Source organism: Oncorhynchus mykiss, chromosome 24, assembly GCF_013265735.2.
Source record: "Oncorhynchus mykiss isolate Arlee chromosome 24, USDA_OmykA_1.1, whole genome shotgun sequence".
NCBI lineage: Eukaryota > Metazoa > Chordata > Actinopteri > Salmoniformes > Salmonidae > Oncorhynchus > Oncorhynchus mykiss.
In genome coordinates, this window is record NC_048588.1 from 15,247,278 (window position 1) to 15,265,398 (window position 18,121).

The window sequence follows — 18,121 nt, forward strand, 5'->3', positions numbered from 1 at the left end:
TCCCCCCGACTTTTTAGGAACCACACAGAGTTCACAAGCCACATACACTCCTCGGTAATGGCCCCACTATTTCGGCTCCAGACAAATGGTCTTCTTCAGCAAAGTTACAGAGCAGATGTAGACAGCAGCAGCAAGGCAGGCCCAAGGTAACATGATTCAGCCCACACGAACACACTGAGTCACACTGAACACAGCACAACACTAACCTGTAGGAAGTGCACAATATTATGAGGCCTACAAATGACCCCCGTACAAGCAGCTACATGGATGGAAGAAACCAAGATCCAAAGTGCTTCACATCTACTGCATGATGCTAGGAAGCTGTGTCTAACAGCCAGCACAGCGAAACGAGTCCCCAAATGAAACATCACATATCCCAAAAAATGTGTAAATGAGCATTTGTACCCAACCTTCACTGGCGATACAGCAACAAAGCATGGCAAAGAAAACTGGTCAATGTCATCACACTCCTGGAGAGCAGAGGGCGTGTTGTGGAGAACAGAGGCCTGGTGGTGCACCCTGACCATCCTTGGTTGGGAGCCAGCCCAGATAGGATCCTTGATGCAACACAGCTCCTTGAGATCAAGTGCCCCTTCAAGAGTTCCACGTCTCTGACAGAATTTCTGTCAGAAGCTTGGATGATGGATAGTACCTAATTCGTCCCAATGGAAAAGAGCTGCAGAAGTTCTACTTTTTAAACATGCCACCTCGGCTGGCTGATGATTTGGCTGAAAAGAAGATGCATCTCTGCCCAAAGTACCTGGAGCTCTTTAAGTAAATGGTGATGAGCAGTAGATTGAATAAACTGGGAATACACAATTAAATTAGTTTGAGCGTGTACTTACTTCATTAAGTACTGTTTTAATAAATATACTGTATATATTAAATAACATAAAATGCACTAATATATTAGATAATCAATTTATTAAGAGGTATTGTAATGAATGAGCTGAGAGTCGGGAAGCAGGTACAGGGAGTGAGTGTTTTAATAAATAAAAGAAACAATGAACACGAAACACAAACAACGCACCGACGTGAAAACAGAGTCAATAACACCTGAGGAAAGAACCAAGGGGAGTGACAGATATAGGGGAGATAATCAAGGAGGTGATGGAGTCCAGGTGAGTGTCATGAGGCGCAGGTGTGCAAGACGATGGTGACAGGTGTGCAGGAAAATCAGCAGCCTGATGACCTAGAGGCCGGAGAGGGAGTATAAGTGACAGATATACCTACACGAACACAGTTTAATGATCTCTCGCCAGTTTATTTTTCATAGGACAGAACCAGTTAAAATAGGCAAGTTGGTACAGGCAGTTGTGCGAGCTGACTAAACAAATACAGCTAACAGTTGGAATAACAAAATGTTACAAATGCTGACAATGTTTTGCAGTTCATTAATAGGAATAAAGTGATGTACATTTCTGGAATAAATAAACGATCAGTGCATGTTGTTAGTCATGCTGATTGTGTTAGACATTGTGTCTATTTGCTAGAAATAAACTCTCCTCTCAGATTTACAAGAGCTGCACAGATGTTAAGTATGTTGTCAATTTTAGGGATCAAACCAATTAGGTACGGTTTAGGAGAGAATCTTGTACACCTTGAGATGCCTTATTACTCGTTCCACACGAATACAGACATTAGCAATGCGTCGTGTGCGAGTGACCTGCTCATTTGTCAACTGGCATTGCTTGCGTGTAAATGCTGGTAAGACCAAGCGTACGTTCCCTTCCTCGAGCAAGTCCCTAATTGTGAAGCCATCACCTCATCTCCAGCACGCAAATGGTCGAGAAACCCTGAGTTCTGCGTTATGAACCCATCGCTACATTTCCCACCATAAGCCTCTGAAATGAACATAACCATTCCTGTTGGAGCAGTTGCAGCTAGATATTTTAGAGAGAACACTTTCTGTGCAGTCAATAACACAAGATGTGTTTGAAATATTCTCCTGAAAAATCTTCAGCATAGTAGCCTTTCTCATCTTACAAGGCAGCCATGGAATGAGATCCTTGGTGTGCTCAGCAATGACATTTATCCAGAATTTCACTGTTTTACTGACCTGACCTGGTGACCTTTTGAAGCGTCTTGATAAATCAGCTATAACAAAGATCTGTCTAAGTTTCAGTTGTTTCAACAGAATTTGGTCTACAACCGGCGTTGTTGATGATGTGGGGGCAACACCTTGTAAGCAAGACACAAGAGTCTGCATCATCTTTCAATGTAACATCTGCAACAGACAGTGACCTCAGGGGCTGGTGCAGTCGTCATGCCACGTGATGGGCCCTTTGGAGTAGGTGTGGTCCTCCATTGCCTGGTCCGACTACTGTGTTTGGGCATCATGGAAGGTCTTTGAAATAGGACCTGGCTCCTCAGAAACCTTCACCACACCAGGCTCATCTGCAAGGGATGATTAGTTGAATATGAATATAGATGTTTAGTTTATGAGATTGTTTGGTAAGGATCTGGATAAGGATCTGGATAAGGATCTGGATAAGGATCTGGAAAAGGATCTGGATAAGGATCTGGAAAAGGATCTGGATAAGGATCTGGAAAAGGATCTGGATAAGGATCTGGAAAAGGATCTGGATAAGGATCTGGAAAAGGATCTGGATAAGGATCTGGAAAAGGATCTGGAAAAGGATCTGGAAAAGGATCTGGAAAAGGATCTGGATAAGGATCTGGAAAAGCTAATACACTAATCAGGGATACTTTGAAAAACATTTTAAACTCCCTGCGCCTTACTTATAGCGTTTATCAGACTACTCTCTACTGCAAATAAGCATTCTAAACCCAGTGGGACACATAGACTAGGCTATTCTAGACTATTCTGTACCTATTAGCTAGAACAGCGAAAGAAATGACACCTGCAAAACACAGGGTAAATGTTGGCTGTGGCAGGTAAACATTTCAGCTCACCTGCCACCATGGCAGATAAAAATATTATAAATTAATAGAAGAAGAACCTAAGAATAATCATGGATTAAGGTTACACAATATGTACCATATTTCTAATGTCAGGTAGCCTACCACTGACTCAGTGTTTACAATTATAAAGTGTTTAACAGATTTCACAAGTGTCAGATTTTTTTTAAAAGTGGCTGGTAGATTAATTTCAGACCCTGACTAGAAGCTATCGTAGTCAGATTCTAGTCACAAAAACTGAAGACAAACACGCAATATCAATACTAGTTCACATGCCTGTTCTTGTGACATGTCTATCAACCCTCCCGCTGAGGTGGCGTCTCTTCTCTGGTGGCCTCTCATAACCCAGAAAGAGCCTTGGTTATGGGTTATTCTGCGTTGGCGTCTTATCAACAAAGTGAAACGAGCAAACATACAACTTTTTGAGGAGCTTTTTTAAGTTTTTCGCTTCATCGTCATTTGGGAGGCGATGGAAATTGTACCAGTGAAGGGAAATCTTAATGCTTCAGCATACAATGACATTCTACACGATTATGTGCTACCAACTTTGTGGCAACAGTTTGGGGAAGGACCTTTCCTGTTTCAGCATGACAATTCCCCCGTGCACAAAGCGAGGTCCATACAGAAATAGTTTGTCGAGATTGGTGTGGAAGAACTTGACTGTCCTGCCCAGAGCCCTGACCACAACCCCATTGAACACATTTGGGATGAATTGGAACGCACACTGCGAGCCAGGCCGAATCGCCCGACATCAGTGCCCAACCTCACTAATGTTCTTGTGGCTGAATGGAAGGAAGTCCCCGCAGCAATGTTCCAACATCTAGTGGAAAGCCTTCCCAGAAAAGTGGAGGCTGTTATAGCAGCAAAGGGGGGAGCAATTCCATATTAATGCCCATGATTTTGGAATGAGATGTTTGACAAGCAGGTGTCCATAGTTTTGGTCATAAAGTGTAGAAGGAATATTAGATAATGGGGAACGTGTGTAAGCTACTGATCTACAAATAGATTAGACAACTACGTCAAGTGGAGGAGAACATTGGCATAATGGTCATTTTGATATGAATGTTAAAGCATATTAATAGTAATTATATATGCCTCGAAAGAGCAGTATATACAGTATATGGTTTTGATGGGTTGGAGAAAGAGGGGACTGTTGTTGGAGACTGTACTTGACTTTATATGGGGACTTTATCCTCTCAGGGCCGGTTTTCCAGACACAGTTTAAACCTAGTTCTGGGCTAAGCACTTTTTATGGAGAATCGTCATTGAACAAGCTTTTTAGTCCAGGACTAGGCTTCATACTGTATCTGTCTTTGAATCCGGCCCTCATTGAAAAGCATCCTACATTGTACATATCAGATATTGAAACCACCGTTACGCTTCAATCATATTCACTCATGGAACCCCCTAGCTGGGTAGTTATATACCTACCATTGACCTTCCATATAGCTAGCCACATACATCAACCTACCAGCAACACAAACCCTGTAACAAAGCAGGAACTGGTAGCTAGCAGTCTGAATGTGTCACGACTTCCACCGAAGTCGGCTCCTCTCCTTGTTCGGGCGGCTTTTGGCGTTCGGCGATCGACGTCACCGGCTTTCTAGCCAATGCCGCTCCATTTCTCATTATTCCACTTGTTTTGTCTTGTTTCATTCACAACTGGTTAACATTCCATAATCAACTGCATGTATTTAGTCCTCTGTTCCCCTACATGTCTTTGTGTGTAATTGTTTATTGTTGAGGGTGGCATTTGTTATGTATATTTTTCCAGGCGTTGCACTTTTGTTTTAGACCGTGTTTTGGCACTTGTTTAGTGTTATGTGCTGTATATTATTAACCGCTATTAAAGTGCGCCTGTTATATTTACTCCGCTGTCCTGCAGTTGACTTCGCCTCCATACACCTCCCCTAACAGAATGGAGTCTGGAGGAGAACCCTGCCACTTCATTTCCATGGACTGACTGCTCCTAATAACGAGGTTAGTGTGTAACTAGACCAGAAAAAGATGGGCCCCTATGGGCCCTGGTCAAAAGTAGTACACTACTTAAGGGATAGGGTGCTATTTGGGACACACACATATACATTCAGCCCTGGTCATAAACAATGCATTATCGACTATCCCATCCCATCTGGTCTTCATTCACTAGAGCGCTCAGTTAGTGGTCTTCTTTCTAATCTAGTCATGTAGTTGCTCCTCATATTTAACAACCACTCTTTGTTAATCAGAACAAGAGAGATAGAGACAGTACACTGTATTGTTTTCACATAAGTACTTTAATCAGGCACTTTGACAAGAAGAAAAAAACATCTGGCACATCAGGGAAGATATATGATATGTGTAGACATTCGGGGGAACATGTATACTATGGGCTACGTTCGGTAAGAAAGAGGATGTAAAATTGTATAAATAACAAACTGTAGAAACTGGTGAATGGACAAAGTAAAAGCTCAAAACAACATGATATCCCAGCTTCTTAATTTCAAACATAGATAGCCTTGTGTTTTAGGGGCAATTTAACATGGCTTAACAAACACTTTTAAAGGTTTCTAAATTGGAGTGTGTGCGTCCCAAATGGCACCCTATTCTCTACATGGTGCACTACTTTTATAGCATACTATAGGGAATAAAGTGGCACCCTATTTCTTATTTAGTGAACTAATGTATAGGGAAGTGCACTCCTTTTGCAGAGAAAAAGACCCCCATAGGGCCCTGGTCTAAAGTAGTGCCCTATATAGGGAATAGGGTGCCATTTGGAACTCAAAATTGGTGTTATGTTCTGGTACCAAGAAGTGGTGCATCATCAGACACTAGTTATTAGCTAGTTACACCTAACTATTAGTGAAAACTAACAATACTGTAAATTAACAATACTGATAACTTAAGATACTGTAGCTCAGAGAAGGAACTAAGAGAAAACTGAAAAGCAAAGACAGCATTTTAGTTAGTGCTCTGGTCTCAGTCCTGCATGCAGTCCTGCATGTGATTTGAAAAGCAATATTTCAGAGATTAATCTGGCTATGTGCAACACAATGTCCACTGCAAAGAAATGAGGAAAATATCTGTTGCAACGAGCTCCTCCTGGTTCAGAATGCTGGAGAGAATCCCATCGATACTAAGATGAACTTAGTGAGCTACAGTCTGTCAGAAGGACACACACACCCCCTACTCAAACCTCAAGAGGTACACACACAACCCCTACTCAAACCTCAAGAGGTACACACACAACCCCTACTCAAACCTCAAGAGGTACACACACAACCCCTACTCAAACCTCAAGAGGTACACACACAACCCCTACTCAAACCTCAAGAGGTACACACACAACCCCTACTCAAACCTCAAGAGGTACACACACAACCCCTACTCAAACCTCAAGAGGTATGTACACACAACCCCTACTCAAACCTCAAGAGGTATGTACACACAACCCCTACTCAAACCTCAAGCATTACACACACAACCCCTACTCAAACCTCAAGAGGTATACACACAACCCCTACTCAAACCTCAAGAGGTACACACACAACCCCTACTCAAACCTCAAGAGGAACACACACAACCCCTACTCAAACCTCAAGAGGTACACACACAACCCCTACTCAAACCTCAAGAGGTACACACACAACCCCTACTCAAACCTCAGGGTTGTCCACAAAGAATGTAAGTGGGGCGCTGCGCCACAATGTGTACTGGCTGTGTCACTATATATATATATAAAAATAAAATAAATTGGTTTACTTTATTTGGTATCCCCCACCGTACTCAGCAGCACCACCTTGTTAAAAAATCCTGGGGAGAATTCAAACCTCACAGGTCACACACAACCCCTACTCAAACCTCATGTCAGCTGTTTTGTCTTCTGTTTGTCTGGATGGTTCCATTACCACTACAATAACAACTAGACTTGTCTGTCAGGATAGTTTGACTACCACTACAATAACAACTAGACTTGTCTGTCTGGATGGTTCGACTGCCACTACAATAACAACTAGACCTGTCTGTCTGGATGGTTCGACTGCCACTACAATAACAACTAGACTTGTCTGTCTGGACGGTTCGACTGCCACTACAATAACAACTAGACCTGTCTGTCTTGATGGTTCGACTGCCACTACAATAACAACTAGACTTGTCTGTCTGGACGGTTCGACTGCCACTACAATAACAACTAGACTTGTCTGTGTGGATGGTTCGACTACCACTACAATAACAACTAGACTTGTCTGTCTGGATGGTTCGACTGCCACTACAATAACAACTAGACTTGTCTGTCTGGATGGTTCGACTGCCACTACAATAACAACTAGACTTGTCTGTCTGGATGGTTCGACTGCCACTACAATAACAACTAGACTTGTCTGTCTGGATGGTTCGACTGCCACTACAATAACAACTAGACTTGTCTGTCCGGATGGTTCGACTACCACTACAATAACAACTAGACTTGTCTGTCTGGATGGTTCGACTGCCACTACAATAACAACTAGACTTGTCTGTCTGGATGGTTCGACTGCCACTACAATAACAACTAGACCTGTCTGTCTGGATGGTTCGACTGCCACTACAATAACAACTAGACCTGTCTGCTGACATACATGACATTTGTTTTATTTTCCTTTGTTCTATTGCTGGCAACTTTGTAGTTATATTGCAGCTAGTCTCTGTGATGTTTCTGACCTCCCCTGTCTGTGTCTGAGTGGTTCTGCCCTTGTCTGGGTCTACTATGCCACTAGAATACCAAGTAGACCTGTACGGCTCATCGTGATTAAAATCACAGCAAAGACACCTGAAAAAAAGGACACGATCAATCGGTGTCAAGTTCACCTCAACTAGACTGGAGGAAGAAACAAAGGAACGTATTTAGGACATGAGAACATGCATGACTGATCCTTTCAAACAAGACTCAAAAGACTGTGTTTACATCCCGAATTGAACCCTATTCCCTTGGGAGACACACATATGGCACACTGAATTAGTATGAGAGGGATCCAACACTTCAGCAGATTATTTTTGAAAGCTTCTTGACCAAACACTGTATTGATACTGGTATCATGTTCTTCCAGCAACGCAAGCTCTTTTTTCGCTCCTCCGTAATAAATATTTACAAGAAATGACAGCATATCCCCCAATCAATCACACTAATAGAAATATAGAGCTTTTTTTCGTTCCAAGAACACAATGGTTAAGTACATAAAATAGAACCAACATGGAGTTCACACATACTGTTACATAGCTAGAAATATACACATATGGAAATATATCCTGAGGCTATAACAGCCTTCTGGCACAGAATTAGTGCCATTTCTAGTCAGAAACCAAAGTCAGTATAAAAATATCTTCTACAGAATATTGACATCATGGCTCCCCATTAGAATGTGAAAATCCTGGGTAGTTTTGTTCTCTTGACACTGATTGGATAGAGGGAAGAGGAAAAGGCAACATCCATTTTCGCCTCAGTTTTGATTCTGGTTCAGTTTGAGAGTCCCATTAGTTTATGATGCAGCTACCACCTTTGAGAGTCCATTTGAGAGTTACTTCATTATTTAACTACAGTATTAACCACACTCTGTGTTCTTGCCAGAATGGAAGGTACACTGTACGATACAGTCTATTGACACCAGATACTGTGACCATTACACATTAGGAGGGGTACCACCCTACAACCTAAATAGGGTGTCAATTGATACATCACCTCTGTCTTTTGAGGAACAATAACTCAGTATCAGTCTTCCAATCTCTAGTACCTCAGAGTCTACAGAGTCTATATCCTCATCTCAGTCTACAGTCTGTATCCTCATCTGTGAGTCGATAGTCTATATCCTCATCTGTTAGTCAATAGAGTCTATATCCTCATCTGTTAGTCGATAGTCTATATCCTCATCTGTGAGTCAATAGAGTCTATATCCTCATCTGTGAGTCGATAGTCTATATCCTCATCTGTGAGTCAATAGAGTCTATATCCTCATCTGTGAGTCAATAGAGTCTATATCCTCATCTGTGAGTCAATAGAGTCTATATCCTCATCTGTGAGTCAATAGAGTCTATATCCTCATCTGTGAGTCAATAGAGTCTATATCCTCATCTGTGAGTCGATAGAATCTATATCCTCATCTGTTAGTCAATAGAGTCTATATCTTCATTTCAGTCTACAGAGTCTATATCCTCCTCAGTCTACAGAGTCTATATCCTCATCTGTTAGTCAATAGAGTCTATATCCTTATCTGTGAGTCTATAGTCTATATCCTCATCTCGGCCTCTTCACTGTGCTCCATGCTGTGTTCAGTGGTGCTGATCATGGAGGCTGAGGGGCCCTGGGTGACGCCGAAAGGTGTGATGGCCGGGGAGCGGGCGGCCAGGGGGGATAGGGAGGGGGAGAAGCTGGGGGACATGGCTACTGAGGAGGGGGAGCCCTCGTGACTGATGGGGGACCTCCGTAGGGAGGCCAGATGAGGGAAGGAGGACCTCCCCACAGAGGGTTTAATGGGGGCAGGCTTGACCGGGACTGTCTTCGCCCCGGGGTGGGCTATGGAGGTGATTAGGGGCGGGGGGTCAATGCGAGGGGGTTTGGGGTCCACCTTGGCTTTGTGCTGGAGCGGTCTGCGAGGGTTAGGAGGGGCCGTCTCATCCTTTAACCTCGCTATCTCCGTGAAGACGCTTGCTAATGGCTGGAACTGTGGGCACCAGTCCAGCAGGTAGTCCCAGTTATAACTACCCCTCAGCTCCTCGTCACTGGCCACTATGGCTGTGAGGGAGCCGTCCACAGCGGGTTTACCATCCACTGGGAAGGCATAGTCTTTAGGGTGGGAGATGTTCAGCCCCCTCCCTACCCCCACATAACCTCCTCCATCCTCCCTGTAGACAGGCAACTGGCCAGACAGCAGAGTCCCACTGAGACTGGCCAGCTTCTTGGCCTTGAACCACTGGTTTGCGTCCATGTTGGGCTCACAGGAGACGTCAGACAGCTGGTCAGCGTCCTGCTGGATACCAGAGTCTGGCCCGCGGGCTGAGATGTGTTCCTGCATGGACGAAGAGATGGAGGAGACACGGGGGTACTCGTTGATCATCCGGATCTCATCGTCTTCCGCCGCCTCCGCCGAGCCACGCCCGCTGGAGTGGGATGGGTCCAGGGAGCCCCCGCGGGGGTATGGCCCTCCCACACCACTCCCAGTTTGGTCGGAAGTGTACCCTGGTAAGGCCTGGTGGTAGATGCGGTCGTTCCGGTCGGTACCAGTGACTTTAGTCTCCTCTAGTTTGTGCAGCATCGTGCCGTGGCCGGGAGAGGCTGGAGGTCTGCAGCGACTCTGCTGCTCCTTCCTCTGACGTCTCAGTCTCACACAGAACAGAGCCATGGCGATGAAGATGAGGATGAGGATGGCTCCCAGGGACACAGCAATCACACTGACCAGCAGCAGGTTCATGTCCGATGCCACGCCAAAGGAGGTGTGTGTTACGTCAACGGTGAGGCGAGCGGTGGCCACACGGGATGTCTCCAGAGGGCTGTGGGCCTTCAGGTCAAGGTTCATCACACGGACCTCCCTCTTGGACCTGCTCAGATGATGGACGTGGCTGTCCATCTTCAGGAAAACCACGCCCGTCGATGCATTGACCTGGAAGTAGGGCGAGGGGTCAGCTAGGGAGTACAGAACAATCCCATCCACTCCCTCGTCCTCGTCTCTGGCTGTCACCTGACCAATGCTCTGGCCCTTCTTCGACCCCTCAGGAACTAAGAAGGAGAACTCTGGGTCGGAGAACACAGGGTCGTACTCATCCTCCCCTGTCACGTACACCTGGACGGTCACCGTGGCAGAGAAGTTCCCTGCGTCCATGGCCAGAGCTACAAAGTTGAACAAGTTGACTTTCTCAAAGTCGAAGGTGAAGCGAGTCCGGACCTCGCCTGACGTCTGGTTGACCAGGAAGGCGTCTTTCCCCTCTCCAGTCTTGTCCAACATGTAGTATCTCAGCTGTCCGAAGACTCCCGTGTCCTGGTCGATGGCGTGCAGCATGGTGACAAGGGTGTTGTGAGGCTGGTTCTCTCTGATGCTGGCGGTGAGGACAGGCAGGGGGAAGTAAGGTCTGTTGTCATTAATGTCCTTCACCTCCACAGTGACTGGAGCCAGCGCATAGTGACCCTGTCCATCTGACGCCTGCACAATGATCACATGGGATGCCTAGTAGGAGGAAGAGAGGGAGAAGGGGAGAGAGAGACAGCAGAGAGAGAGAGTGAGATGGAGAGATAAAGAGAGAGATTAATACTTCCTTAATCACTGAAGGGAAATGAATTGCCAGCAGCAGAATATACAAACAGGTGGATAACCAACGACTAATCCAATCTATTTCTATGTGAAACTATTTCCTATATAGTGCACTAGTTTTGACCTGGGCCCATAGGGCTCTTTAAAAAAGTAGTGCACTATATAGGAAATAGGGTGCCATTTTGGGCACATCCCAAGCCAGAAGTTCCATGGTACCTGTCTCTCATTTTCCAGTGGTCTCTGCAGCCTCAGGGCTCCGGTCCAGCGGTCTACCTGGAGCATTCCCGTCTCATCCCCAGAGCTGATCAGGTACTGCACCTTCCCTACTGCCGAGGAGTCTGGGTCTGTTGCAGACAGGCTGAGGACTTCAGTCCCTGCGGCTGTTCCTTCACTCAGCACCACACTGCAGGGTTCAAGGGGATTTTATCAATCGCTTTTCCTTAAAACATGACATTTGGTTCCCCAATGCAAACACATGTAAAGAGGAATTAAGGACATCTAACAAACAACAAAGTACCAAAGTACCTGTACTCTGCCCTGCTGAACACCGGAGGGTTGTCGTTAGTATCCGTCACACTGATCAGCGCAGAGACAGCCGAGCTTCTCTGGGGCACGCCACGGTCCGACACGACCACGGTCAGGTTGTAACTAGACACTGCCTCGAAGTCCAGCCCCTCACCGGTCAATACCACGCTGCCTACCGTCTGGAAGCCCCGTCCTTCCAGGAAGCGTACGCTGCTCTCGATTTGGAAGGCATTGCCTGAGTTTCCGCTGGCTATGGTGAAGTCGAAGCCGCAGTTGTCGCGCGACGCGTCGCCGTCGGTCGCCTCTAGGGTCAGGATGGTGGTGCCCGGAAGGCCGTCCTCCGACACCGTGGCTCTGTACTCTGATTGGTGGAAGACGGGCGCGTTGTCATTGACGTCAGTCACCTGGACCTGTACAGTAGCGATGGAGGAGAGGGCTGGTGTTCCCATGTCTCTGGACTCTATTACCACCAGGATAGAAGGGTTTTCAGAGTTAAACTCTGCCTGCTGGGTGATAAACAGGGTACCATTGCTGGGGTCGATGTAGAAGATGTCCCGGGTTGATGACATCACTCTGTAGGTGACGCGGCCGTTCTCCCCAGAGTCGCGGTCCGTGGCTGTCACAGTGACAACTGCACTGCCAGCTGGGGAGTGCTCTGCCAGAGTCATCTGGAAAACACAAACATGACCGGGTGTATTCAGGGATGTACCCAGAATAATTGAGGACAGGCAGGTTAATGGTTAATGGTATCAAGTATCTGTCTTAGTAAACTAAATGAGGAAGATCGATACATACACACACACATGGCATCATTATTGATCTGCATGTACATAAAATAATTCAGCTAAATCTGATCAAATTCTCATTGTGTCTTATGGCATCATTACACAAATGCCTGCCAACACAAACGCAGATCTTCCAAAGGCTAGTGGAGGCCGGTTAGAGGATAGACTACCTGGTAAAGATCCTGTGTGAACGTAGGAGCGTTATCATTGACATCCTCCACCAGTATGGTGAGGTTAGCTTCAGTCTGGTGTTTGGAGTCCGTAGCCCTGACAGTCAGCGTGTACCAGGTCTTCTCCTCGTAGTCCAGAGGGGCGGTCAGAGACACCCCGCCCCCGTAGCGGTGGATCCCAAATACGCCCTGGGAAGACGGGTCCAGGTGGAGGGTGTAGGACAGGGCGGGGCCTGAGTCCACATCATTTCCTGTCACCTGGGTTATTACCGAGCCAACCAGAGTGTCTGGAGGGAGAGGGGAAATTGGAGGGAGAGAGAATGAGGGAGATGGAAGGGAGGAGAGAGAGAGAGAGAGAGAGAACTTACGGAGAGAGAGATACATTTTTTTATTGTTTGTTTCACTTGTGTTTATTATCTACTTCACTTGCTTTGGCAATGTAAACATATGTTTCCCTTGGCAATAAAGCACCTTGAATTTCTATTGAATTGAGAGAGAGAAAACAGGGCTTGTGAGATTGTTATATGGGAACAACATTATAGCCCTAGAACTAGCTCCTACCTCATAACATATCCTATTACATCACGTTGCTTAATAGGAATATATTGCAGACTTCTGATTTCTTTTCTTTCTGAATTGGATATTTTATGCAAGAAACTGTAGACTTCAGATGTACAGCAGGATATGAACAGAGGGGAACTTGGCTTCAGAACGACTCATAAAAAAGTCTGTTTTATCACTGAGAACTGCTGAGTGCTGCTAGAGAGAGAAGGAGTAAGGATCAGGGATAAGATCTCTGGACTAAAGGTTCACTGTTAAATTGACTGTGTCTCAAATGTCTAAGATTCTTGATATATACACCCCTTGGTCAAAAGTAGTGCCCTATATAGTGAATAGGGTGTCAGTTGGGATCAAATACAGTATTTCAAATCATCTCAATACTTTGAGTGTTTGCTTTAGCCTGCCTGAAGTGTCTGATGGGGGGGGGGGGGGGTCTGCAGTTGAGACCTGTGGGTCATTGACTTACTCTCTGGTACTCTGATCTCACGCGGCAGAGGGATTGTAGGACTGTTGTCGTTGAGGTCCACGATGATCACCGTGAGGGTCGCCGAGCCGGCCAATCGTGGTGTGCCCCGGTCCGTCGCCGTAACAACCAGCCTGATGCCATGGAAATGAAAAAATAAACTGTCAGTTGGAGTTTAGTTCTTATCTTTTATGTTTCAGGTTTCATAACCTTTCATCTCCTGCTGTCTTACATCAGAACCTGTTGTTTCCCAGAGCATGACAGAAATATAGATTCCAATACATAGAGAGAGTACAGGAACAGGGAGAGTATTTATAGACTGAAAACAAAGGTTAGCCCACTGAGGGAAACCACATGTCAGGCCCATTGTGAACAAACACACACATACACTCACACACTCTCACAACCACATCCCAAGGCCCTGCTCCTCACTTGGTTTGTGTCCAGATCTCTCGGTCCATGATAGCGGCGGTGGTGATGCTTCCGGTCAGCGAGTCGATCTTGAACAGGCCGCTGAGAGACGACGACCTCAGGCTGTAGGTCACCTGACCATTCTGGCCCTGGTCTAGGTCATCAGCCACCACCTGCATCGGACAGACAGGAAGTCAGAAAGAAAATCAAAACAAAAAAAGCAGTCTTCTGATATCACTGGTTTTCTTTTGTCTTAAAAGCAAAGTGTACTTGTGTTTATGGTTAGCCATTTCCAATCTGTTTTAACGTGTAGGAAACAGATTTTTCTGTCATTGGCTGCTGTTCAGCCTTCATTTGCTGTTCATTGTTTTGAATGTTGTTTTGTTTTTGAAAGCAATACAAAAAAATATCAAAAATAATAATAATCTGCCAACACCTGGGGACAGACAGGAAGTCACAAGATCAGAGGTTAGAGAGGAAATCAATCAAAACAAAGAACAGATTTACAACAGCTGTGGAACAGTAACAGAACCTGGTAATGAATATGGGACTTGGAACAGTGGAACCAGAGTTTATAAAAGGGTTCTATATGGCTGTGGTTTCATACAGCATAGTGTATATACTCAACAGGGACGTTGGAAACACACTGCATTATAGGGACAGGAACAGACTGTCACCTCTCAGAACTACCACAGCAGCACTGAAACGTTCCAGGTCTTCTCTACTGTCTGAGCATCTTCTAGCCCACAACCTAACACTCCATCCACAGTCAAGCATGATACAGGTGTGTGTGTGTGTGTGTGTGTGTATGTGTGTGTGTGTGTGTGTGTGTGCATGCATGCTCGTTAGTGTACCTACCTGTATGATAGGAAAATGATATCCCTGTGCCTCTCGTATGTAGGCTACATAGTTCTGCAGCTGGAAGCGCGGCAGGTTGTCATTGACGTCCTGAAGGATCAGGTTGACCGCCATGAAGGAACTGGAGGATGCAGTTTCAGCCTTCACCACTAGGCGGAGTCTAGGGGACTCCTCATAATCCAGCCCCATGGAGCTCTGTACCCAGATCTCACCTGGTTAGAACAATAACAAGGACATATCTCACCTGGTTAGAACAATAACTAGGACAGATCTCACCTGGTTAGAACAATAACAAGGACAGATCTCACCTGGTTAGAACAATAACTAGGACAGATCTCACCTGGTTAGAACAATAACTAGGGGCTGAGAACCAATTGGGCAATGGATATTCATCCTTCTCCTATTCCTTATGAGGGTTTTGTGGAGTGTAAAATGTGTTAATGCACTCTTTGTCAAAATGGGTTTTATATAATATCCCACCCCAGCAGCTTACCAGTGGAGGAGCTGATTCCAAAGGAGAGTAGGGTGTTGCCACTGAAGATGCTGTAACTGATCCCACTACGGGATCCATCAGGGTACTGGGCCTGAGTCTGCACCACGGCGGTACCTGGAGGAGGACAACACACACCTCACTATCACCCTGTGTTCTATACACACACACCTCACTATCACACTGTGTTCTAAACACACACACCTCACTATCACACTGTGTTCTAAACATGAATTACAGTATACACACCTCACTATCACACTGTGTTCTAAACACACACCTCACTATCACACTGTTTTCTAAACATGAATTACAGTATACACACCTCACTATCACACTGTGTTCTAAACATGAATTACAGTATACACACCTCACTATCACACTGTGTTCTAAACACACACCTCACTATCACACTGTGTTCTAAACATGAATTACAGTATACACACCTCACTATCACACTGTGTTCTAAACACACACACCTCACTATCACACTATGTTCTAAACATGAATTACAGTATACACACCTCACTATCACATTGTGTTCTAAACATCAATTACAGTATACACACCTCACTATCACACTGTGTTCTAAACACACACCTCACTATCACACTGTGTTCTAAACATCAATTACAGTATACACACCTCACTATCACACTGTGTTCTAAACACACACACCTCACTATCACACTGTGTTCTAAACACACACACCTCACTATCACACTGTGTTCTAAACACACACACCTCACTATCACACTGTGTTCTAAACATGAGTTACAGTATACACACCTCACTATCACACTGTGTTCTAAACACACACACCTCACTATCACACTGTGTTCTAAACACACACACCTCACTATCACACTGTGTTCTAAACACACACACCTCACTATCACACTGTGTTCTAAACACACACACCTCACTATAACACTGTGTTCTAAACACTCACCTCACTATCACACTGTGTTCTAAACATTAATTACAGTATACACACCTCACTATCACACTGTGTTCTAAACACACACACCTCACTATCACACTGTGTTCTAAACATAAATTACAGCATACACACCTCACTATCACACTGTGTTCTAAACATGAATTACAGTATACACACCTCACTATCACACTGTGTTCTAAACACACACCTCACTATCACACTGTGTTCTAAACACACACACCTCACTATCACACTGTGTTCTAAACACACACCTCACTATCACACTGTGTTCTAAACACACACACCTCACTATCACACTGTGTTCTAAACATGAATTACAGTATACACTCCTCAGGCTCACCTCAGGCTCACAACAAAACAGAATCAAATAAACATGGCCTGTTCCTACCTTTGGCAGCGTTCTCCTGCAGACTGACGTCTCTAGCGTGGCGTGAGAAGCGGATCCCCTTGTAGGTCTGTTCTCTGATGTAGATGACCACCACCCCTAGAGAGGACTGGGTTGGGCTGCCCTGGTCCATAGCCTCTACAATCAGAGTCCTCTGGCCCTGGGTCAGTCCCTGCAGCTTCTCTGTAGCCTGGGATGAATGAATGAATGAATGAATGAATGAATGAATAAATGAAAGTATTTTCGTCTGAAGTCTCCCTATGCAAGCCATCCCTTGCAGGGGTTATTTAAATACCCTGATGAATAATGAAACAACACCTGTATGTCCCCGGTCAGAGAGTTAATGGTGAAGCCCCGGACAGGGCTGGCGAAGCGGTAGAACACTGAGCCGTTGGCCCCAAAGTCACGGTCCTCCGCCCGCATGGTGGCCAGGACGCGGTGGGAGGAGACACTGGAGAAGAAGAAGAATTTTATTCTAATTTTAAAAATCCTATACATGGATGTCCAACTAAAACCTGGGCTCAACAGTAGATGATGGCATCCAAGATACACAACAGTAGATGGTGGCATCTAAGACACACAACAGTAGATGATGGCATCTAAGACACACAACAGTAGATGATGGCATCTAAGACACACAACAGTAGATGATGGCATCCAAGACACACAACAGTAGATGATGGCATCCAAGACACACAACAGTAGATGATGGCATCTAAGACACACAACAGTAGATGATGGCATCCAAGACACACAACAGTAGATGGTGGCATCTAAGACACACAACAGTAGATGATGGCATCTAAGACACACAACAGTAGATGATGGCATCTAAGACACACAACAGTAGATGATGGCATCTAAGATACACAACAGTAGATGGTGGCATCTAAGACACACAACAGTAGATGATGGCATCTAAGACACACAACAGTAGATGATGGCATCCAAGACACACAACAGTAGATGATGGCATCCAAGACACACAACAGTAGATGATGGCATCTAAGACACACAACAGTAGATGATGGCATCCAAGACACACAACAGTAGATGGTGGCATCTAAGACACACAACAGTAGATGATGGCATCTAAGACACACAACAGTAGATGATGGCATCTAAGACACACAACAGAAGATGATGGCATCTAAGACACACAACAGAAGATGATGGCATCTAAGACACACAACAGTAGATGGTGGCATCTAAGATACACAACAGTAGATGGTGGCATCTAAGATACACAACAGTAGATGGTGGCATCTAAGACACACAACAGCAGGTGATGGCATCTAAGACACACAACAGCAGGTGATGGCATCTAAGACA

The 18,121-nt window shown here is 45.2% G+C and overlaps 1 protein-coding gene across 1 annotated transcript in view; it reads right to left on the reverse strand.

Moving 5' to 3' along the window:
* Positions 1-5,179: 5,179 nt before the first annotated feature.
* LOC110503349 (protocadherin-16) overlaps positions 5,180-18,121 on the reverse strand; it is a 46,033-nt gene continuing 33,091 nt past the window's right edge. Inside the window, exons 18-27 of the mRNA XM_036961079.1 lie at positions 17,108-17,240; positions 16,793-16,979; positions 15,444-15,557; positions 14,951-15,162; positions 14,114-14,265; positions 13,685-13,815; positions 12,658-12,944; positions 11,703-12,370; positions 11,394-11,580; positions 5,180-11,093 (exon numbers count right to left, since the gene is read on the reverse strand). Of these exons, the coding sequence (XP_036816974.1) occupies positions 9,162-11,093; positions 11,394-11,580; positions 11,703-12,370; positions 12,658-12,944; positions 13,685-13,815; positions 14,114-14,265; positions 14,951-15,162; positions 15,444-15,557; positions 16,793-16,979; positions 17,108-17,240 (4,003 nt within the window). The 3' untranslated portion in view covers positions 5,180-9,161. The remainder of the gene's footprint in view (positions 11,094-11,393; positions 11,581-11,702; positions 12,371-12,657; positions 12,945-13,684; positions 13,816-14,113; positions 14,266-14,950; positions 15,163-15,443; positions 15,558-16,792; positions 16,980-17,107; positions 17,241-18,121) is intronic.